We start from the raw sequence: 24,651 nt of genomic DNA, 5'->3' as shown, positions 1-24,651 counted from the left end.
TCTGACGTGCGCGCCGCTGCGGATTGAAGATGAAGAACGCGCTGAATCTGATTATAAAAAAGACTGAAGCGAACACTATTTCAGATAGCCCGTCGGGCAGGCCGGTTATGCATTTTGGTAGCCCAACTGGAAAACACAACGCCCCGGGACGTCGGGCAGGCGATTTTGCGAGCGCTGTACATATCTATGTTTGAGCAGATATCCACAAACACAGTAACAGTAAGCACGGGTCTAAATATTATAATATTCAACATATATCTAACAACAGTTCAACTGCAATATGACATTTATGCAACAATAACAAACTAATATGTAAGAATTTCTTACCTTACATCTTTCTTGTCTTCAAATCGCGTTCTTCTTCTTCTGAGGTAGCCTAAATCCAATGTAAGCTCACGGTGCGCCTTTCAAACTCGATGAAAAGCAGAGACTTGTGAAGTGTTTTGCTGCTTTGTTTTTGAGGTAATGAGCGCGTTCGCGTCCCATGTGGAGATTTGCATGTCAATCTCTTTTGCGTGAGTGGGCGTGTTCAAATTAAAAATAATTAGGAAGCGTTTGAGAAGCTGGACATCTTGTTGGTTTTATACAAATTACTTAAACAGAGAATATTTGTTTTCAGTTTGAATCCGATCATTTAAAAGTACACACTTAAATGTTTATAAAGGTATATGGCTCATAAATGTGTGACAAGTATTCGCTGAGTTTTGTTTCAGTTTATAGACGTGCTCACGGAAAAAAAGTTCACCGCGACGGAGAGGCAGAACGCACACCCTGTTTATTTTCTTTATTTTACAAAAGCACAGTGTTTTGATTTGATTGTAAGTGGACACATACAAAAGTAGAAATATCACAGATTCTTTTTTTATATTTCTTTTTTCTGTATGACCATAAATGACGGAGTAATTTAAGTTTATAGTGCTACAATGTGAAGAAAACCCAGCAAAACGCGGGGGCGCGTTTGTCGACCACAGAGGGTTAAAGCCTCAAGTTCAAACACACGAAACAGTGAGGACATTGAGTTTCTACAATGGCGACAAGGATGCTGCGCAATTTTTGTGAAGGAATCCACGCAACGGAGTTACTTCCTGCACACGACCGCCTTGCCTGCTGAAGCACAGGAGAGCCACAGTGTCGCTAACGGACTCGTGAGTAAACAGCCGAGTGGAAAATAAATAAATAAATCCAGAAAGACCTCCGGAGCAAAGATATCTTGCGGACTAAACTCCCATCTTGCCAGCTCCACTAGTTAGCATCACTCAACACCACAGTCAAGAGAGACGTGCTAATGCTAGAAACAAAACAAAGGACTAGCAACAAGACGCACATGGACATAACTGGACAGTAAAGGCCCTTTCACACCGGATGCGTAACGAAAAAGCGAATAGTTCGTGTGCGAATAGTTCGCATCAAAACCCATCACATGAGCTGCGTAAACACGGTCTCTATCTCTATCTTTGACGATTAGCTTTCTATCCCAAATGTAGTTTAGCCTTCTAGCCAACACAGCACAGGACTATACAACGACGAAAACTATCACACAACATACTCACAGTCGTGATAACCGAGCTGGTTGGCAATGCTACGCCACCCAATCATTGTCCTTGTAGTATGCGATTGGCTGAAGCCTTTTCTGTCGCCGCAAAAGTTTAAAAAAAAATCGACATCGAAGCGAAAAAAATAAAAGTCGTTTTTTTGCCGCTGCACATTCGCGTTCGGTGTGGAATCGCTCATTACACAAACAGCTGATCAAATAAAACCATCGCGCGAATTATTCGTGCGTCAAAATCGCGTCCAGTGTGAAAGGACCTTAACGCTCGAAAAAAAAAAAAAAAAAAAAAAAGAGAAACAAAACTACAACAACAATGGCTGGCGTGGCTGAACTACCCTCATTCCCCCTCTTTGATGTAAACGCAGAACCAGTCTCCCTTTCCCCAAAATGGAAAAAGTGGATAAAGAGATTTGAAATGTTTCTCACTGCAGCTGCCATAACTGATACAACAAGAAAAAGGGCTATGCTTCTGTATTATGCTGGAGAACAAGTGCAGGATATCTTTGATACTTTTCCTGAAAAAGGACAACAAGATGATTTTGGTAAGGCAGTACAGTTACTCACCGAATACTTAAGTCCAAGTCACAATGTAGAATATGAAATCTACAAATTTCAACAATCAAAACAAAACCCAGGTGAAACTGCTGATACATTTCATACCAGACTGAGACAGTTAGCTCAGAATTGTGAATTCACTAATGTGGACAAACAAATAAAGTCTCAGATAATACTCAGCTGCACATCATCATGTCTCAGGAGAAGGGCACTGAGGGACCCAGACATGACTCTTAAAGGACTTTTGGATCTTGCCAGAGCTTTTGGCCTCTGGCATGGAAAACAAACATGAAACGGGACAAATTGCAGCCATGCCCAACACAAGAAACAAAAGATGGATCACTTCTGGGCCCAAAACAGCGAACGTGGAACAGCAAAATCAGCCAAAGATGAAATGCAGGAATTGTGGAGGTCTGTTTCCTCATCAGGGTGGTCAGTCGGCATGTCCAGCGAAAGGTGTCCAGTGTCGAGCATGTGGGAAATCCAACCACTACGCCCGCTGCTGTCTCTCTAATCCCGACAAACAGGTAAAACAAAATCAACATGGACAGAAAATGAAACCAACACAGAGCACACAAAAGACGAGATGGCCTAACCGACGCAGACAAGTTAAAACCATTCTTACTAACGATGCTGAAACCGCCCCCATCAGTCATCTAGCTGCTACTGACTCAAGCACAGATGAGGAGTACGTCTTCGTCACAAAAGATGCAGAGGGCAGGGAACCGCCAGTAAGGTCAGTCACGATAGCTGGTGAAAGCATTGATGTTCTTGTTGATTCAGGAGCCTCAGCTAACCTCCTGGATGGAAAAGCCTACAGCGTATTGAAAACCAAACTCAAACTTGAACAGTCAAGCAAAATAATTTATCCTTATGGTGCAAAAAAAAAACCTCTCCCTTCATGGCAAAGCCACCACAACGGTCTCTGCTAATGGATGAGCAGCTCAGGCAGCATTCTGCATCGTTGAAGGAAACTACGGCTCACTGCTGGGCCATGCCACTGCAACTGCACTGGGACTCATACATGTGGTGCACTGCACTCAGCCAATTCCACAGAACCTGTCTAAAGCATACCAGCTGCTCCTGCAATATCCAAGTCTCACCTCAGGCATAGGGAAGCTGAAAACCTTCCAAGTCAAACTGCACATTGATCAAAGTGTGCGTCCAATTGTCCAGCCCCACCGTCGCATTCCTTTTCACATGAGGAAGAAAGTAGAGGAGGAGATACAACGGTTGGAGGACCAAGGCATTACTGAAAAAGTAGAGGATCCAACACCATGGGTGTCACCCATCGTGGCATCACCAAAACCAAAAAACCCAGAGAAAATACGCCTCTGCATAGACATGCGCCTGCCTAATACAGCTGTGCATGACATACTGTGGATGACATCGTGCATGATCTCAATGGTGCGACCATGTTCTCAAAACTGGACCTCAACGCAGGATATCACCAACTAGAACTAGCACCTGAATCCAGATACATCACTACATTCTCAACACATATTGGACTGAGATGATACACACGACTCATCTCTGGAATTTCTTCCGCAGCAGAGGTTTTCCATCATGCAATCCAAAATGTGCTCCATGGAATACAGGGAGTCAGGAACTTCAGTGATGACATCATTGTTTTTGGTACCACCCCTGCAGAGCATGACCGTTCCCTGGAAGAAGTTTTCAAACGACTCCACGACCTCAATCTCACAATCAACAGGGACAAATGTGAGTTCCACAAAATGTCTCTGGAGTTCTATGGCTACGTCTTCTCCAAGGACGGTATCTCAGCCGACCCTAAGAAAATACAAGCCATCACACACGTCACTCCCAATCCAAGTGAAGTCCGCAGCCTACTGGGAATGGCCAACTACAGCGCTCGTTCCATCCCGGACTTCTCCTCAATTACCCAGCCACTGCGCGAGCTCACAAAGAAAGATACAGAGTGGTCATGGAAAGTGGAACACACAGAGGCCCTCAACCAACTGAAAGACAGGCTGGTCAGTAATCCAGCTACTTTCACCCTGAGAGAAAGACAAATGTCATCGTGGACGCGAGTCCAGTTGGTCTTGGTGCCATCCTGGCGCAGACTGATAAAGTGGAAAACAAGACATACATTGTAGCTTACGCAAGCAGGGCTCTGACCCCAGTAGAACAGCGATACTCCCAAACGGAACGAGAGGCGCTGGCTATCGTTTGGATTTGCGAGCACTTTCATCTGTATCTATATGGAGCTGAATTCACTAGGGGTGGGCAAAAAAATCGATTCACATATGAATCGCGATTCAAACTTTACCGATTCAAAATCGATTCATAGAATTCCAAAAATCGATTCTTGTTTTTTTTTTTTTTATAATTGAAATATATATTTTTTGGTATTGTCCTGAAATGAGTTTAGCTTGCCATTCCCATAGATGGCGCAGCATCGAATTCACACTTGCACTACGCCTGCACACTCTTGTCATAGCCAAAAGAAGAAGTGCAGCAGAAGCGGAGCAGAAGGAAGGCTGGCTGGCTGTGTGGTGTGTCTGTTTTTATTTCGGCTCCCATTAACAGGTTAGAGCTTGCACACAGCCTGCGTGACACGCGCGTCTCAGGTGTGGCCCGAGTCGCGCGGAAAACGCGTGCATGAAATAGAACCGACGCCTATTTTTCTCGCGACACGCAAGCGTGTTGGAAGCGTTTCCAGGCAAAATAGAATGTTTATATGTCATTTTGACACGAATATTCATATTAATAAATGACATTTTGATGTTTGAAAGTCTAGGTTTTGACATAAATGCAGATTTTTTTTAATCGATTTTCAAAAATTGCACCTGTCAATACAGAACGAAATATTCTGTAGCCTATTTTGCCGTCAATAGCCTATTTCTTAAACTACATTTAGCAGTATTGTTTGTTTGATCTGACTACAGCACTTTAAAGCTAAATGTAAAAAAAAAAATGTATTTAAGTTTTAATTTAAACTTGAATTAAATGTATTTGAAAGCTGGCCAAAGCTTGGCACTTTGCACTGTTTAGTTGCAAAAGTTTTTATGAAGACAAAGTAATATCAAACTTCATTTAATTTGTTATTTCTTTTCTTTTAAATTGTATGTCTACTGCAATCACACAGGAAAAAGTCAACTACATTTACATACTGTGAATCGTTTTTTGAATCGAGAATCGTTTTTGAATCGAAAATCGATTTTGAATCGAATCTTGAGACTAAAAATCGGTATCGAATCGAATCGTGAAATTTTCTGAATCGTGCACCCCTAGAATTCACCATGATCACGGACCACAAACCGCTAGAACTCATCTTCAACAACCCAAAGTCCAAGCCTCCTGCACGGATAGAAAGGTGGGCCCTCAGACTGCAACCTTACAAGTTCAAAGTGGTCCACAAAGCTGGAAAATCGAACCCGGCAGACTACATGTCTCGTCATCCACAAACACTTCACACACCCAGCATCACAGACGATTTTGACACAGAAATGCATGTCTCCTTCATTTCAGCACATGCAGTACCCAAAGCAATGACTCTTGAAGAAGTAAAGAGAGAGACTTTAGGAGATCCACTGCTACAACATCTTGTCAAAGTGATTCACTCAGATAAATTAAGCTAGCGTAAGTTCTGCCAGGAAGACTCAATCGTTCGCGTCATGTATTACCTTCTCATCTATCCAATCATATCCTAATAGCCAGTATAAAAGGGTGGTACTTACACATGTCTGAGTTCGCAGATGCTGTCGCTTCAACCAGCAGATGCTGTCGCTTCAATTCAGTTCGCAGAAACCAACACCGGCGTTCACTCAGTCGCGTTTCGATTCCAATCATAACAACACCAGTCATATCGTTGATTTGATCTCAGCAACTTGTGCGCGAGTGCGACATGCTTGTGTAGGAAACAAGGACGTGGCGGCTTTAAATCTCATGAGAGTCGATCTCCTCACAGGATTTTTCAAGTTCAAGTTCCAGTTTCAAGGCTTTTATGTTGGTAGGCGCTTCCAGCGGCCACTGTTTACATGTCCCCATTATTAAACTCATTCAGGTAAGTATAAACTTGCTCCCTTCATCAGTGGTAAAGATCAAATGGCGACTGTGGCGAAGTGTAGTTTTCTTAAATTGCCGATACATGTACAGCAGTCTGCAACGCAACATACTAACTGTAACGCTTTAAAAAGTAGGGCTGGATGCTCGCTGAATGGTTGTAGCAAGTGTAAACAAAGATTCACGTAACTGATTTCTCAGCGAGTGCAGTGGTAATCTATTTTCAGAGTTGTCGATCCTACGCACTCATGGGTGGTTGCAAAATACTAAAGACTGGGTTGCTGAATAGATTTAAAATAAGCTTAAGAGCAACTAAGTTATTAAATCGGCTTTATGCATATTCACAGTCCGCGCTCCTCATATGCTCACTCAACACGTGAGAGTGCTTCTATCTTAAAGGAGCAGTAACTTGTTTTACGCCTTCTCTGATTTGTTATTGTTTCGGCATTTATGGAGATGTTTTAGCCAAATCACTTCCCGACCGCCAGGAAAGTTATAATTTAAAAAAGGGTTGTAAAAATTTGAAAATGATACATGTAAATATGTCCATATCATAAAGAAGAAGCTGACCTTTAAAGCAAGGTGGACGGTGGTCATTGGATGCTATGCGTATGTAGTAGACATGGTTATGAAGGGTAGGTCTTATGTGGGTATATGTTGCAGGGGTATTTAATACATAGGAAGTAAATGATACATTTACAGTGCTGATAATTCTCTACAACTGTTCTACTGTTTTCTTTTTCATATCTCTTTTAATACTTATATTTAAATTCTTCACTACCATAAATATGGTACAATCGTGGTAATACAAATTTTCTTGGTGTCTACTTAATCCACCGATATGCGTCATAGAAATATTTACATTATAGGTAGTTGATATTAAATGTACAAAGGCAGACTAGGATGCTCAGGTCAAATGTCACAGACTAAAACGTGCTTAACACAGTAGAACTAACAGTTATAAGTTTAGACCATACAATTCAAACCAATCACCAGACAATCACAGTCAAGAAGACTCGAGTGACATTATATTTAGGCTACTCATCTGTATGATTTAAATGTTCACTTATTTTTCTATTCAAGGGACTCCCTTGGTTGCCATGGCCAGTGATCTCTCGGCTATGAATAAAACTTCACTCATACAAGAGTAACTCGAAAGTAATGTCAGGTGTGTGCTGCACAGCTGAGAAATAGATTATATGCTCAAAGTCAACAACAGAATATCAAGAGTGACTGAGGTTGTATCTTATCGGTATGCTGTCACCTTATTTCAGGTAAGTATCGTACTAAGATTAATAAGATTAAGATTTAATGGTTATTATAAAAAAAAAAAAATAAAAAAAAAACACACCATGTATCTCTTCAAGGCAGGCTCATTTCTCGTCTGTTATCACTGGCCCACTCAGTGCTAATTAAGCGATCCGATCAGCTAGACGAAGGGTGCATATCCGTTAAGATTTTGGACATTTGGAACAGCAAAGGTCAAATGAATTACCGAGCCTGCTCAGGCTTCGTTCCTTCGCGCTTCACAGAAATTATTCTATAGTGGCTGCTAACATCTTTGGGTTCAAAGTGGTGACAAAACTTATGTTGTATGTGCTAACGAAGCTAGGTTGCATCACTAAGGCAGATCTTCTTGTTAGACGATCATGCTATTCCTGAGATGTTTATCTGGCAATCAGTAGTCTCCAAATTCATGATTAAGGTTGCGTGAGCACATTCTGATCACTGCAATGCCATAGCTGCGCACTTTAGTCTTCAGGTGGCTCTGCCCTTCAGCTAACCTTTTCATCACACTGCCTCCTCTAACAGTGATCATGTAAATTAGTCGCTCTGCTTAATCCAGCTAAACCGTATACTGAAGGTGCGGCTCCCTACACCTTAAAAGCTTATATTCTGCAGAATTGTTTATAATGTTTAACTTTTCTTTTCAGATTCCTTTATTTCCCATCCTGATCACGGCCGGTTGTTCCTTCCTCGTCTACAATTACAAAATCGATGTGTGGTGGGTCTTCAGTGTCCCCAGGATGTGTGTGAGGGGTTTGGCTTGGAATGCCCCAAATATATGCTAATATTCTATGCTGGAATTGTCATTGAGGGTGAGTAAAGCGCATGGTTTTTGTCTGTCCCTTTGGATGCAGTCGGGCTGCTGCTCCCGGCACAGGGGGTGAGTTTCAACAGCTCGTTTTGCAGCTTTGATTACCTCACAGACAATTTCAAAAACGTTTAGCTTTATATTCAAACCTGAGTCAGACAAAGATGGAGAGAATCAAGAAGAGTCAACATGTAGACCTCATTTCCGGATGGTTAGTTGATGAATTATGTAGCTTATGCGTAGTTATCTTCTAGTTATTGATTAGCTCATTCTGTCCCGATATGCTACAAATCATATTCCGGGAGCTGGATTCATGTAGCTTTAGGATTTGTGATGCCACTAATCCAGAAGGAAGGCCGCACAGTCCCTCTCAGCGTTGTTGTAGTCCTTAAAAAGCAATCTTTAAATTAAATATTCAATGCTTGAACTTCGTGCATTGTAATTTTGCAGATATTGTTTATGCTTTAAAAGCAACATTACAGGAAGTGAAATCCATTTAACCCCCCTTTATTACCTCCATCTGTAATGGTCTCTTCTCCTCTTTTCATGTTCAGATTGTAGCCACGTTTTAACAGCATTCATGGCTCATGCTAGCCTGGTAAAACCAAACTCTGCTACTTCGCTTTGCTTCGTAGACAGAGTCTGGAAGGGCATAATTGAAAAGCGTTTTCTTTATCGCGGTGGGGGTGCTTGTCTGAAGTTTAAAATCACTGGTACCCGTAAACCATTCACATAACGTTTGGTTATGACGTGTATTATGCGCAGGCTCAGCCGCATCTAATTTCCACTGTTAACACATGTATGATGCGAAAACAAAACCATCGAGCAAAATATCGGGGTGAACATGGCTGTGAACGACTTTCGCAGATTGTGTGAAGTAAATCTACGCATCCACGGTACAATCAGTATCTACGTCACGGCTCTCAGCCCGCCCTCTGTTCGTTGCTTGGCCGGCTGTTTTGCAGCCGGAGGAAATCTGAGAGATAGGTCGCTATCTCAGACTGCACACAGAAGCGAACTGAAATTGAGCGGAAGTAAGAAGTCTGACGTAGTGAGGCTAGGCTCATGCATCCAGGGGAATTTACTTCAGTTCAAACACTCCGATCTCGCTGTGGTGCACTCCAACTGACTCAAGTTTCTGGTTTCACATTAACAATTTCTTAAATAAGCAAAACATTTTGTCCCTTCTCATCTATGATTAAATCCTTAAAAACCCGCCCTAGATCCTCTGATCACTTCCCCTATTTTCCTACCTAACGAAGCATCTCTCTCTTAAGCCTCGTTCAGGGCTCATCTAGTTTCTGTCCTCAAAATCTGCAGTTATCTCCCTCCCAGTATACTGGTCATCCCTTCAGGATCGGGACAGCCACTTCAGCAGATGAACGTGGCATTTCTTCTCCAGCTATCAAGATGCTGGGCAAATGGTCTTCCTCTGCACTTGAGTCCTAAATAAGACCAGATTTAAAAACTATCCTCGAAGCTCAGCAAGCTCTCCAGTAACAGTCCAGGTACATATCTATTTAAACACTGGTGGTGGTGTCTGGACAAGTGGCTTTGCATGTATTATGATGGCTGTGGTCCATCGACTGGACGGCCAGCAGCCACGTAGCAAATTAAATTGCTGCAATCAGACGAAAGATCCAAAAGTGGCTGAGACCCACGCGACAGAACAAAAAGATGGCCTGCGGCCCATGTGACAGATCCAAAGGTGGCTGTGGCTCACGTGATTGTAACAATATAATGGACAGTGGTCCATATGACAGAACTAAAAGATGGCCTGTGGTCCATGTGTTCTATCAAAAGATGGCCTGTGGTCCATGTGTCCTATCAAAAGATGGCCTGTGGCCCATGTGTCCTATCAAAAGATGGCCTGTGGCCCATGTGTCCTATCAAAAGATGGCCTGTGGCCCATGTGTCCTATCAAAAGATGGCCTGTGGCCCATGTGTCCTATCAAAAGATGGCCTGTGGCCCACGTGACCTATCAAAAGATGGCCTGTATATTAAAAAAATAAAAAAAACACGCATAAGTTCTAATATTTTTTCTTTCTATTTTAGGAACTTCAGGATTCACGACGGGTGGGTATACTTCCTCTACCTTTCTTTGGGGGTGGGCCCCGTCTCAGTGGATTATTACTCCACCTAATTTTTGGGGGTGAGCTGCGCCCCTGCCTTCGTCTTCAGGCAGGATATGCAGATTCCGTACCCTCGGAATGCGAGTTACGGACGGGGCCTACGCCAAAGAATTTGATTGTTTGCTGAGCTCTTAAATAAATGTTCATTGTCACAGTATTAATTCTCCCGAGTCTTTCTGTTAGAACTGGAAAAGCCTGCATGACAATGTCACACAATTTGATTTGTCAATCCTGAGAACATTTTACAACATCAGAGAAGAGCTTACAACTCTGGAAGGAGGCAGCCTCGTTCTCAGGGGCAACAGACTTGTTATGCCGCGGACCCTGCAACCCAGAGCACTTGCACTTGCTCATGAAGGGCATCAAGGCATCGTCAAAACTAAGCAGCTGCTCCGAGAAAAAGTCTGGTTTCCAGGAATAGACAAACAAGCCGAAGAATTGATATCCCGCTGCCTTCCTTGTCAATCGTCCACACCCAAAACTGCGCATCAGCCACTACAAATGTCAGAACTCCCATATGGATCTTGGAAAACTGTTTCAGTGGATTTCTGTGGACCCTTCCCTTCAGGTGACTACCTGTTGGTCATCCTGGATGAATACTCAATATTTCCTTTTGTCGAGATTATGAAATCCACATCAGCATGCAAACTCATCCCTATCATGGACAAAATCTTTTCAACTGTGGGCATACCAGATAACGGCCCTCCATTTTCAAGCAACGACTTTTCAGATTTTGCAGGGTATCTCGGTTTCCACCACAGGAAGATCACCCTCTACTGGCCACAGGCCAACGCTGAAGTTGAAAGATTCAACAGGACTCTGACCAAAGCAATACACACAGCTGCGCTGGAAGGCAAGCCATGAAAACAGGAGCTGTACAAGTTACTCAGGAACTACCGTGCAACACCTCATCACACCACCAACCGGCCTCCAGCTGAAGTGTTTTATGGTCGACCCATAGCAATAAAGCTACCATCCATCTCTCATACTCCCGACGATGAAGCTCTCCGTCTAACAGACAGATTAAAAAAAGACAGGATGAAACATTATGCAGACAAAAGGAGGAATGCATCACACTCTGAACTCAAGGAAGGTGATGTTGTCCTAATACAACAGAGGAAAACTTGTAACACCATTCAACCCTAACCCATACAAAGTCATCACAGTGAAAGGAACAATGGTCACTGCACAGAGACATGAACACAAAATCGCAAGGCACAGATCACACTTCAAACTTCTGAAACACAAACCGGAAGTCCCATTCACAACAGAGGACAACAACCACAGTGATGATGACAGTGTTAGCAAACACACAGGTAATCCTGAACATGTTAACCCTGAAGCCAGGAGGAGATACCCTGTGAGGGTAAACAGACGACCTCCTCAAAGACTTGTGACTGAACTGTAGCGAAGGCTATGAAGAGTGATGAAGTATTGATAAGTTCCCACTACAGCCTCTCATCACAGTGATGTTTACGTTGCTGATTCAACGACTGTACTGTAACATGTTTCAGAATTGCTTAGAGATATTACTCTCAGTTATTTGTTTAATGTTATATATTTGATTTTGAATTAATGACATAGGACTGAATCGTAACTACTTCCATTTTGGGAAAAGCATTTTATGTTTGTTAATCCAAGTCCTGTCAGACTTAAGTAAAGCTAAAACCAAGGGAGGACATTTCATTTGAAAGAAAGGGAGGGATGTAGTGTTGTTAGAATTTGGTAGTATCCCTTTAAGGGACTGAGGAAGTCATGTTGTGGTTTTGTACAGTCTGAGTTAGTTGCTACTGCACGAGCTGAGTGAATGCAAAAAGTTACCTGTGATGATATCACTGAGAGTTTATTAAAGCCTCAAGTTCAAACACACGAAACAGTGAGGACATTGAGTTTCTACACCGTCTCACTAGACTATTCATATGTTGTGTCTGGAAGATTTACCTGTTTTTCTGTGAGGTCTTCAGCTTTAGCACCTCTTCGTTTTCTCCTGATTTAACAGACATTAAACTTGTAAGCTGCATTTTAAAGATTCATTACTACTCACATTACATGAGGCATTTCCACCTGCACTAGTCTGAAAGTGAATTACATTCATACACTCACTGTAATTGAGAATGATTTTAATCAAACTTACATTATAAACAGAATGATGATGATGATGACGATAAAGAATCCTAGGCATGCTGTGATCCCCAACCAGACGAGCCAGCCATGACCACGATGTACTGAAAGATGAAGAATTTGAGTTCAGATTAAGTCTCAAAGCTACATACTATAATTGTCTTGAACCCTTTATAAAATTAAAGCTTCACCTGTGACAGTTACAGCATCTGATCTCTGAGATCCATGTTGATTGTGAGCCTGACAGTAGAAGCGTCCACTCTGTAGTGCACTGAAACTCTGTCCAGATCCAACAGCTGAGGGTTCATTCTCCTTAAACCAGCTGAAGTTCAGAGCAGGAGGGTTTGAGTCACTGATGCAGTTCAGAGTCACTGAATCTCCCTCCACTATTACACCAGATCCACTCATCAACACTGAGACGCTCCTGGGAGGGTCTAATAACAATTATCAGATTATTATTTTTAAATCGTATTACACATTTTTAAAATTGCTAATATGGACTGAATTTATCAAAACAGAAAATTTGCATCTTATGTTTTATGAACACATTTTTTTCTGTGTGTGTGTGATAGTCAGTAAATCAGTGCTGGATAGATTACTTACAAACTATAGTCGGTTACTGATTCCAAATTACATGACAAAAATTGTAGTTAGTAACATAATTGTTAGGTGTGGCTGTAGAAAGCACTAGTGATTTTCGGCTCTTGAACGAATTGTTCTTTTGAGCCGGTAGGAAGTAACCAGTCGAGCCAGTTCATTAATCAAACGGAATCGAACTTTAGTTCCCGGTTAATGACGCAAAACACACAAGCTAAAGTAGCATGTCCTACTCAAAAAGACCCCACTGTCGAAGTCTGCAGAGGATTAGCGAGGATGGCGTAGTGCCATCATTGCTTGATGACGTATGGAACAGATGCATCGTTTTTTTCAACCAGCTGTCTGAATGAACTGGCTCGCGGAAATAAATCAGACTTTTCATCACAAGTAAGCGCACGATGCAGGAGATTCAGAGAAATAAACAGTCCTTATCCATGAATCCGGGCGGCACAGGGGCTCATTGGTCAGCTCTGTTGCCTCACAGCAGGAGTCCTTTCAGTTTGCATCTTCTCCCGTGTCAGCGTGGGTTTCTTCCGGGGTACTACGGTTTCCCCCACACCACATGTAACGGAGGCCAGCTAGTAGTCGCTGTGCGAGTAAACCTCACTCCTCTGATCTCAATAGGCGCTCTTGCGACAGAGGTAATTCAGCCTATTTGTGTAAATTCAAAGTTTTATAGTTGATTGGCTAACTATAGCATGGTTGTGGATAATGCTAGAACGACGTCTAGGATACTTTTCCTCACATCAATGATGAAAAACGATTGTTTAACTTAAATAAAAAAATAATACGGCCATCGTAGGAGTTAAAACTCCCTCAGGAATAGGAGGGGCTAGAAAGTAATATTCAGTTGGTAGTCATATACAATTTCACCGCTAGATGGGAGAAAATCTTACACAGTGTAGCTTTAAAAAAGAGAAAAAAAAATGTTGAGGTACTTACAATAGAAGTGAATGAGGCTAATTTTTGAGGATTTAAAGGCATAAATGTGAATCTTATTATTTCATAAAGCATTTACAATCAGTATTTTGTTCAAATATGTGCATTATTTGAGCTTTAAATGTGTTTAAACCATTATTTGAACAGCTGTTTTAGTGTGTTGTGTTTATGGTGTTGTGTTGCCATGACAAAGGATTAACATTGAATATAACTGAATATATCACAAAATGTTAAAACCACACATATTGTTAAAGGGGGGGTGACATGCTATTTTATGCATACTGAGTTTTTTACACTGTTAAAGAGTTGAATTCCCATGCTAAACATGGACAAAGTTTCAAAAATTAAATTGCACGTTTGAAGGAGTATTTCTGTGCCAAAAATTGTCATTCCGGTTTGTCACAAGTTTCGGAAAGTTTTTTTCGAGTATGGGCCTGTGTGACGTCAGATGGGGCGGAATTTCCTTATACGGGCCCTAAGGGCACTTCTCCCGGAAGGGCACGCGCGCACCCGTAGACCAGAGCGAGAGAGCGAAAGCAGTACGCCCATCAAAGCGCTGTGCTCGGCTTTAGGGAAGTCATCAGCTGCGCTGCAGTCAAAGGACTTCCCTAAATCCACCAAAGAAATAAACAATGTCACCAAAGAAAGTTGTTTTTGGTTGCCAGGGCAAGACAACCCTGCACAGATTCCTAAAGAACCCAGCGTTAAGGGACCAGTGGATGGAGTTTGTTTTTCCAGAACATCAACGGAGTTGTGCAAGTGTTTTTGTTTGTTCCCTGCATTTCGACGATGATCGTTTTATAAACAAGGCCCAGTTCGACGCCGGATTTGCAGATTGTCTAATGCTTAAGGATGGAGCAGTCCCAAAGATAAAGGTTCACGGTCGTGCATTGGCGGTGAGTAAAACTGCTTCAAATGTCTGTGTGTTGTTACTAGCTATCGGCGCGCAAGCACAGCAAGTAAACAGTGAACAGCGCTCGTGATTCTTTAGCTCCACTCACACGGCACGCCTCCAGCCGCTCGTTTTTTTCCGGAAAGACTCGGTACAGCCTATCTTTCTTTTATAAATATAATAAAACTAAAGACTTTTTGGAGATATGAAGGATGCAATGCTACTCTATAGGTACTCAAGATTAACATGAGATTGACTGAAACTGAGTGTTTTACCCCCCCCCCCCCCCCCCCCCCCCCCCCCCCCCCCAATGTTTTGTGACTGTACTATTGAAACAGTGAGCATTTAAATGTTTTAAAGACTAGCCCTAAATACTATAATTTTTAAAGAAAAGGAGGGACGAGTGAACTCTACTGGCTTTGGAAAGAAAACTTTAAAGAACATACTCACACATGACATTGAGCTGAACATCAGGAGAGATGTGAGTGTGTCCGTCTACAGCACAGCTATATCTGCCTGAATCCTCTCTTCTGACTGACTGCAGCAGGAGTTCATTGTTTCTGTCTCTTCTCTCAGTTAATGGCTGTGAGTTTCTGTACCAGATGAATGTTGCTCTGTCAGTCAGAGCGCAGCTGCTTTTACATCTCAGAGTGACTGAATCTCCCTCTGTCACTCTCTTAGGAGACTCCACCTGAAGATCTGAACACAACACACACATTATATCTAGTGCTGCTGTCATACACTGATTATTATTCAACATAATGCACAGAAGAAGAGATAAACCTCATCAAAGTCACCTGTGACAGTAAGAGTCACTCCAGGATTACCAATCCATTTTCCACCAGGTTTATCAGTGATGAATCTGAAATAGTACATGTGTGAATCCTTCAGTGTCACATGACTCAGTCTGATGTTGCAGTACGTCTGTGTATCTCCCAGATACTGAAGCCTCTGACTGTATTCAGGGTCATTAGACAGATCTGGAAACTCTTCATCTTTCTTTCTATCTTGTGTTTTGGTCCAGAACACTTTCATGATCTGACGTCCAGTAGGGTATGTATAAGTGCAGCTCATTGTCACTGTTGAGTCCTTTAGTGCACAGATGTGTGAAGGACTGTAACTCACACCCCAACCATCCAACTGGCTACAAACTCCTGAAACACAACATTCACAAGGCAACAAGGATAGGAAACAACAATAGAAGCACACACATGTCCATCTATGAGTTAAACAGGTGTTTACAAAACTGTTGTTAATAAATGAAGAATTACACTTATGATGTGATCTGTGTAAAACCTACAGCCATCAGACAGAAGGTGGTGGAATGCAGGAAGCAGAAAATTGAACACTAACCATGAAAAACGTTATGCTCTAAATGTTAGCAGCTTCAGCAGTTTATATCAGCATTATATCAGCATAACCTGAATAATACCATTTATTTTAGAAGCAACAAATAAATCACAGAAATTTCCCTCCATTATAGTAGATATTTTACCAGTGCTATGTTTCCTGGGGCACCAGCAGTGCTAACTGATCCATGTTAACTAGCCAAAACCTTTTACTCTTAGTTAGTAATGAACTCGTATGTCATTTACAGGAGAGACTCACCTGGAATCAGGAGCAGAAACACCAGAGCAAGAGTTATCAGTGACATCACAGGAAACTAAATAATTTACACAACAGTTCAATATGTCATCTTTCATTTCATCAAAACTATAATAACAGCCGTTTATTGCATTATAAACACTGCAAAAATGATACAAATACTTTACAATTTCCACGGATGAAACTCGTAAAAATAACGTTAGGAACACGAGTCATCTAACAGAGGTCATTATGAAAGAAAATGTTTCTCACTTCCATTTTCTTGTGTGGAGATTAATTAGTTAGACAATATTAATTACTGAACAAGTGAATCTCTTACCGTTTTGTAGTTTCAGCCGCTGTAAACAGACTCCAGGAGAGGGAAGTGCGAATGCAAGCTGAAAACTTTCATCTGCTCTTTTACAGTTGTTTCCTTCCTCTTTTTAAAGTCTGAGCAACCTTCCCCACACCGAGACAGGAATAACCCGAATGAAACCACTTGCAAATAGAAGAAGATAAAACACTCTCTCTAAAGGATTGGTTAAAGAATATCTAAAAGCATGACTATAGAGCTTACATTACAAATATCAAATGAAACTTTCAGTGTGAAGGGAAACCTCCTGTCAACATGATTAGATGGTGTTTTTCAGCTTCCTGAAAAGTGATCTTCTTTCTTTAAGACAAGTAGTTCTTCATTTGTAAAGACAGTGTTTACAAAATAAGATCAAACTGTGTGTGTTTACATTCATGTTCAGTATTTACACCTATTTGAGGAGGAACATGCCATTGCCTTCCCTTATAATATCATCAGGAAACAATATGATGGATGAATGAATGGATATGTGGTTGGATGGATGGATGGATGGATGGATGGATGGGGCATTAACATGTAATTGAATTCCCTTATATAAAAGCATCAGGCACCACTATGATGGATGGATGGTGTAACATTGAGCATGGCCAGACTTTACCTCCACTGTCCTGAAGAGGGAGCTGTTTTTTCAGATCATACTTCTGACACTGTGTTTGTGTTTATCCATGTGCATTAGGGAAGTGTAACTCTATAAACACACACACGCACACACACACACACACACACACACACACACACACAATATCTATCTAGTATGTAGTGTGAGAACAGGTAGTGGGAGTCGATGTTCAAGTGGACAGTCATGAGAACCGTCTCCTCCATCAGTTTCTCAGGTATGATATCTGTCATAACTCTAAATCAGTAAGAATTGCACTTTTTACTCTTCAGTGTCATTGATAAACACCACAATTCAGCCTAATAACTCTGAATCTGCCTCTGTCAGCAGTGCTTGTTCTGTCAGCGCTGTGTCTGATGAATAACTCACTGGCTCTTACCGTCACTGGATCTGTGGGAAGCAACATCTCAGTCTCCTGCAGATACCCTGAAACATACGAGAATAACAGCAAGTTCTTCTGTCAGATGAGCGGCTGGTTTTCTCAGAGAGATCCTCAGTGTGTTCACACGACCCATCGAGACACGAGGTCTGAACGAGGGAGACTGGCTCTTCTGGACGACACCAGCGCTCATGTTCTCACGGCTCTCGTCTCTAGACTGGCTCCAGAAGACTCTGGGAAGTACTGGTGTGGTGTAGATGTCGATCTCCTGCCTGACTTTACCTCTGAGATCTGGATAACTGTCAGCAAAGGTGAGATTCACAACAGCTGAAGACTATCCGTCCTAATGAATATCCTTAATATATACGAGCAGTTGATGTGATGAGTAGGGTTTTCTGTTAGAACGGTGTCGTATTAGCGGCCCCTAAGTTAATAACTAATGATCTTTGCAACAGAAGTGAATCAATCAAAACTAACTTTAGCTGGACAATAACTTTATTCTAGAGCTGCTGTAAAGTTCTCTGCTGTAGAGCTCTCTGTTACTGTAATCTCCTATTATCACTGTAAAGCTGCTTTGAAACAATCTATATTGTTAAAAGTGCTATATAAATGACTTGACTTAAATATCTTAATTTGTCTAAACATCTAACGTTTAACTTTTGTGGAAAAAATACATTAAAGTCCATGTACAACTATTTTAAAAAGCTCTTTTTTCACTGTGCCTGTGGTTTTTAAGAGCTCATGTAAATTGAGCCATGAGGACATGGAATATACAGTTTCGTCACACAGACTGTGACACCTAATATCTTGATGACAAAAAAGCATCCATTTTTTGTATATTTGTCATCAACCCGATCGATTATTAATGCGATCTCGATCTGTTCGGTATCATTTGCACTGAGAAACACGACCGTTCAACAGTTACAGGGATTTTTGAGGTGCCACTGAGACTCAGACTGGTTTCAGATGGGATGTGATACAGCGTCGTCTTCCTCTTACACGTCTCATAATGAGTCACTGTGAGAACTGAATTCACTCAAATGTGTGGTGAATGAATGCCAGCTGAGGTTTCGATACAGATGATGAACTATCAGATGATGAACTATAGTCCTTTCACTTTTGTTTTCTGTGCAGAGGATTCACAAGAACAAACCACAGACCTGTTCCCGGAAGAACCTGGTGGTGAGGTTACAAAACACACACACACACACACACACACACACAGACACACACACATGTCATTTTGCTTTTTTCAGTCAACTCATTGTGGGTTTGCATCAACAGAGTCTTACTCCAGGTTCATGATGATGGTGGCTTTGATGTGTGTTTGCGCTCTGCTTTTCGTTTTTCTGTTTGGTCTGTTTCAAGTCCTGAAACACAGCAGTCGCAGTAACTCAGGTGAGACTACAGCACTAACAGAACATGTCTTTTTCTTCAAAACATCTTCTGTTCAAGTTCTGAAAGAGTCCCTGCATATTTCAATAAATTGATAATTACATATTTATGTTCTTATCAGGTTCTGCTCCTCACCGAAGGACAATATCAAACCCAGTTCAGGTGACGACAGCAAATCTCATTCATAATTAATAATGCTGTTTTAACATCAGTGTTATTTTAGAATCATTGAGATACTATTGTTATAAACATCATGCCCATATTCCAGGATGACAATATCAAGATTCATCTCTGGATGGAAATAACTGTTGTGATGTTTTTGGTCAGGATCTTGTATTGTCAATGCAAGAGTCCAGCTCTCTGTAAAGTCTCCTCCAGCTCATCCTAAAGACTTTCAGTGAATTTAAACTCTGGACTCAGAGGAGCAGATTCATGTGTGTAAATGATTCTTCATGCTCCTCCAAACCATTCCTTCACAATCTGAGCCTGATGAATCTTGACATTGTGATCCTGGAATATTGGCCATTATGTGTCTTCCTGCATGATTGTTTAAGTAATGAAAACCACACACTCCATCAGTTAGAGTTAGAAGAACTGTTGGCAAACATAAAATGCTAGAAACATAATAATCACTGTGATAATGATCCAATCATAGACTCTTAAGAAGGCAGTGTATATTATATATTAACCGTTATCTGCTTATAATTTATAAGTTATATTTATTTATTTTATATAGGATGACTACCAGAGAATAAGGCTTCCAGACTCATCCAAAGCTCAACGTGATAAAGAGGAATTTTACAGACCCATAAACCTGGATTACACAAACACAGAAGCGGTCGACACAGACTCCTACTACACAGATGTTGTTTCAGCACAAACACAAGATCAGATCTACACAGAACTGAACGCCAGTAGACGGAGTCACGTGTATCAGAGTTTAACAGCGGATTCTGCTCAAGAAGAGGCCATCTATCACACTATTGATCACTGAATCCTCATCAAAACCCTAGATTCCTCTGACAGCTACGATAATCCAACCTCTGTCAGCACCACAAGTTTTTGTGTTGTTTCACTAAATAAAATAAAAAATATTAAGTTCACTGAATGAATTGATGCAGCCTTTTGTTAAAGGTACAATATGTAGTTTTTTGCCGCTAGGAGTCGCTAACCTCTTCAAAACAATAACAAAGGCGTAGATTGATGACGCAGTGAATGAGCATGGAATCATGGAACTTGTTGTCATGCCGATGGATCTAATAATGTTTATTGGGAAATAATGTTCATGGATGAGTGAATACATTGATGTTTTTAACATGACTGTGGTTTGAAGTAGGGCTCGATTGCTAATGAGAGACAGATATCAGTGACACATGCGGGTCCTGGGGATATAAAGGAATAAGGACATTTCATTCTACCAAACTACCTGCAATTTCTGAATTACTACTCACACAGGTCAGTAGACAAATTAAACTTGTGAGGTAATGCAGCGCTGTTTCACTTGGTCTAACAGTTACACTATCACACTAAACAGCATTTGAGTGTGTTGAAAGTTATAATGTTATTCTGTGTGTTAGTTGGTTGGCTGAATGAGACTAGCAGTAAGCTAGATCAACATTAATATATCATACTGATCATATTCTAACATTTCTTCATGTTGATCTATATAACATTGATTTGATTTATGTACATTTGCTCACCTGTCTAATAAAGCACATTCTAGAGCGGCGTCTCAAATAGAAGTGTGTCGCGAAGCTCTCGGCATCTTGAAAACGGCACACCGATATTTTATTTCTCCTTTTGTCCCAAAGTCTGCTTGCCATGGTCCATAATGTTTGAACAAAACAACAACAGCGTGTTGCTAGACGTTATGCAGTTGTCCACGTCTGTCGCCATGGTTACTATGGCAGTACAAGCGGAAACCAGGGATATTACGTCATTGACAGGCGACAAGTGACGGGCAGTATTTAAAATTGTGAATTTCTCTGGATTTACAAATTCTTGGAAACATTTAGGATATTGTAAGTACACAACTGAACAAATACATATATCTGTGCCAGTGTTTTTTTCGGATATCTTAATTCAAAAATCTTACATATTGTACTTTTAAAGGCGTACTGTGTAATTTTTAGCGGCATCTAGTGGTGAGGTTGCAAATTGCAACCAAAATAAGTTAAGGTAATAAAAATATAACGGTTCATTATGTAAGGCTTTATACACCACTGAAAACATAGTCATGTATATGATATTGCATTTCTGTCAACAGATCCTCCTAAATATTACACAATGCACCTTTAAAGTTGACCTATTATGCCCATTTTTTATATAAATTTCTGGTTTCCTCAGAATGTGTCAGTGAAATTTCAGCTCAAAATACCACCCAGATTTTTTTATTATAGGTTGTCTTTAAATGCAAATGAGCTGCTGCTCCCCGTCCCCATTCAGACACGGACCAATCCTTTATATGAGCTTCGGATACTGTGGGAACTACATAACTGACGAATTTCTTTCAGGCAAAATGTCAATAATACCCAGTAGCGAGTGCAGCCTTACATGGTTGTGCCAGAGTCAGACACAGATGGAGAGACTCAGGAAGAGGCTGCAACTGTTAGACTCTACATGGACGTTTCTCAATGGTTAGTGGATGCATTTATGTAACTTAGTTGTTGTGGAGTTACGTTTATTCATCTCATCGACTAGCCTGTACTGTCATGTTAATCTATAAACTGTTGTAAAGGTGCTTGTGTGTGAACTGTATTAGGATGCCGACAGAGCCAGAACATGCTGCATGGAGATGGTTAGTTGCAGGTATGGTTTAGTTTACAGTTATAATGTGAGACTGCTGCTTCTCACTCAGGGCGGGATCTAGTGCAGGTCGTCACCAGTGCCGTGGGCGAGTTTCCCTAGTCTTATGTAGGAGTAGAGGGAAATCTGAAACAGCTTGTTCTGAGAGACTGATAATGATATGTGGGGATTATACCAAAGTATTGGGTGTATTTTTACCATTAGGCTGTTTTTTACACACACTGTGGACACACATCTGTGTTCAAACACCTTATACGAGAGTCAGAAGTTGAGATTGTAAGAACTTACAAGTATCTGGGTGTATATTTGAACAACAAGCTCAACTTGTCTGACAATACGATGCAAGACTATAAGAAGGGTTAAAGTCATATTCATTTGTTAAGGCGACTGAGATCCTTTAGGGTTTGTCATGTACTACTTAAGACCTTCTATGAGTCTCATCTGTGATCTTGTACTCTGTCACATGTTGGGGAGGGGGACTGTTGGAAAAGGAGAAGAATAAATAATCTTACACAGCAAAATCCCCAGTGTAAATTAACACTCCTCAGTGTTTATATGTGTCCACACTACAGGGTGTTAAAAATTAACACTGAAGCAGTGTTGAAGTTAATGAGATAATTAAGTTAACACTGAAGCAGTGTTGAAGTTAATGAGTTAATTAAGTGATTAATTAAGTGATGATTGGCCATTAGTGGTGACACCTGATGTTAATAAGCAGAATCATTGACGGAAAGAGAAAAAACAATAACAGAAAAAAGAGAAACACAAGAACTACTGACTTCAAGTCATTACACGTTGTTGCACTTATTACCAGTTTGACTTTATTTCTGTCATACATCGACAAAAGTTCTTGAGATTCAACAGAAGTTTAGACGGTAATGTTTTATGGGATTTTTCTTTTCAAGTTACCATTTTGGTGGTCAGTGTTTGCTTTAGTTGGGCTCTTGACACTTTTCATTTTTTAATATTAGTTTTTCTCTGGTTGCTACAACTCTGTGTTTATAAAGCACATTTGTTAATGCAAGAGAAAACATGACCTGCTCACAATATGTTTTGATGATAATGAAAATATCATCATGTAGTGACCTGATTCACTGATGTCATTCAGAGTCTAAATCTTTGACTCTATGCTTGATGTCTTGTTTTAGTATTGGTGATTGTAGCTCTGAGATTCTACAGTTTGAGATCCAACAGCAATATCAAAAATTTTGAAAATATTTTGTGCAAAGAAGTTGTGTTTAAACACACAGACATCAAGAATCAGCATATGAGTCTCAACAATGGTGACAATAAACAAACTAGTGACGAACAGATCAACTCTGAACATCACAAAACAAGCTACTAAAGTCAGAACAAAACAATAGCAAAATAAAAGCCAACAGAAAAAACAATGAAAATTACAGGACAATTAAGCTGCATAATTTATTCATGCTGCAATGCATGATGTCAGCCATTGATGCGTTCTGATTGGTGGCTCCCATCATGCATTGCAACATTAAGCATTTGTTTGATTGTCACCATTGTTGAGATTCATATGTAGATTCTTGATGTCTGTGTGTGATTTTAAATCCTTCAGATCTTTAATACATTGCTGGAAGTAACTACTGTAGTGAAAAATTAATAAAACAATTAGATAACCAGTTTATAATGCTGGGTGACATCATTGAATCAGGCCACTAGTAACTTCGTCATTGAAACATAACCAGGGCTGCATTTCCAAAAGCATCTTAAGCCTTACTTGATTGCAGACCAACTGCAACATATGGTCTGTACGATCAAATTAGGCTTGCGATGTTTTCAGGAAACACAGCCCAAATCACAGTTTCTCTTGCCACAACACATATGCTTTATAAGCACAGAGTTGGAGCAGCCAGAGAAATACTAATGTTAAATAATAAAGTGTCAAGAGCCCAACTAAAGCAAACACTGACCACCATAATGGTGACATGAAACGAAACATCCCATAAAACATTACCATCTAAACTTCTGTTAAATCTAAATAAGACCGTGTGTAGATGTATGACAGAAATAAAGTCAAACTGGTCAAATAATAAGTGCAATAATGGCTCAAAGTCAGTAGCTCTTGTGTTTCTCTTTTTTCTGTTCTTGTTTCTCTTTCCTTCAGTGAGTCTGCTTGTTATCATCAGGTGTCACCACTAATGGCCAATCATCACTTAATTAATCACTTAATTATTGCATTAACTTCAACACTGCTTTGGTGTTAACTTAATTATCTCATTAACTTCAACACTGCTTCAGTGTTAATTTTTAACACCCTGTAGTGTGGACACATATAAACACTGAGGAGTGTTAATTTAACACTGGGGATTTTGCTGTGTATAAAGAAGGCAGGTTCTGTTGTAGGGATTGTGTTACCCACCTTAGAGGAGAATTATTTTTATGATGAATCATGATTGTCATCCCCTTAATGAAACAGTTTGAGCTCTTGTGAGTACTCATAGCTCAAGATTAAGTTTTGGTTTATATCTTATTTGTATCTTAGACATGTCAACATCTTACACATTACTGAATAAACCCACAGGATTTTCAGTCAGGAGAGGGGATGAGGAGGGGTCAGAAAGATCAATGTCA

At 40.7% G+C, this 24,651-nt stretch overlaps 2 protein-coding genes across 3 annotated transcripts in view; one reads left to right on the top strand and one right to left on the bottom strand.

The window, feature by feature from the left end:
- Positions 1–24,651, bottom strand: part of LOC307144659 (uncharacterized protein) — an 89,119-nt gene that overhangs the window by 14,417 nt on the left and 50,051 nt on the right. Inside the window, exons 2-3 of the mRNA XM_079847211.1 lie at positions 12,493–12,583; positions 12,300–12,345 (exon numbers count right to left, since the gene is read on the bottom strand). Of these exons, the coding sequence (XP_079703337.1) occupies positions 12,300–12,345; positions 12,493–12,494 (48 nt within the window). The 5' untranslated portion in view covers positions 12,495–12,583. The remainder of the gene's footprint in view (positions 1–12,299; positions 12,346–12,492; positions 12,584–24,651) is intronic.
- On the top strand, positions 17,593–21,022 carry LOC307144642 (uncharacterized protein). 2 transcript variants are annotated; one of them, XM_079847189.1, is made up of 6 exons: positions 17,593–17,697; positions 17,811–18,170; positions 18,994–19,041; positions 19,144–19,257; positions 19,376–19,416; positions 19,991–21,022. In XM_079847189.1, exons 1-6 carry the CDS (start codon positions 17,649–17,651, stop codon positions 20,246–20,248), a joined length of 870 nt encoding a protein of 289 aa, XP_079703315.1. In that variant the 5' UTR covers positions 17,593–17,648; the 3' UTR covers positions 20,249–21,022. The 2 variants fall into 2 exon arrangements, with proteins under 2 accessions (XP_079703315.1, XP_079703314.1); XM_079847188.1 differs by having other exon boundaries at positions 17,644–17,697; positions 17,808–18,170; positions 19,991–20,355.

This window comes from Squalius cephalus, assembly GCF_949319135.1.
Source record: "Squalius cephalus genome assembly, chromosome: 2".
NCBI lineage: Eukaryota > Metazoa > Chordata > Actinopteri > Cypriniformes > Leuciscidae > Squalius > Squalius cephalus.
Note: the sequence above shows the minus strand (reverse complement) of the source record. Positions and strands in the feature narration are given on the sequence as shown.

What these genes read in the sequence shown, in the direction of transcription:
- LOC307144642 (XM_079847188.1), top strand. Translation starts at nt 17,649, where the DNA reads ATGTTCAAGTGGACAGTCATGAGAACCGTCTCCTCCATCAGTTTCTCA. An exon ending in CTGGATAACTGTCAGCAAAG is followed by an intron (nt 18,171 to 18,993) that starts GTGAGATTCACA and finishes TTTTCTGTGCAG; the next exon opens with AGGATTCACAAGAACAAACC. An exon ending in CAATATCAAACCCAGTTCAG is followed by an intron (nt 19,417 to 19,990) that starts GTGACGACAGCA and finishes TATTTTATATAG; the next exon opens with GATGACTACCAGAGAATAAG.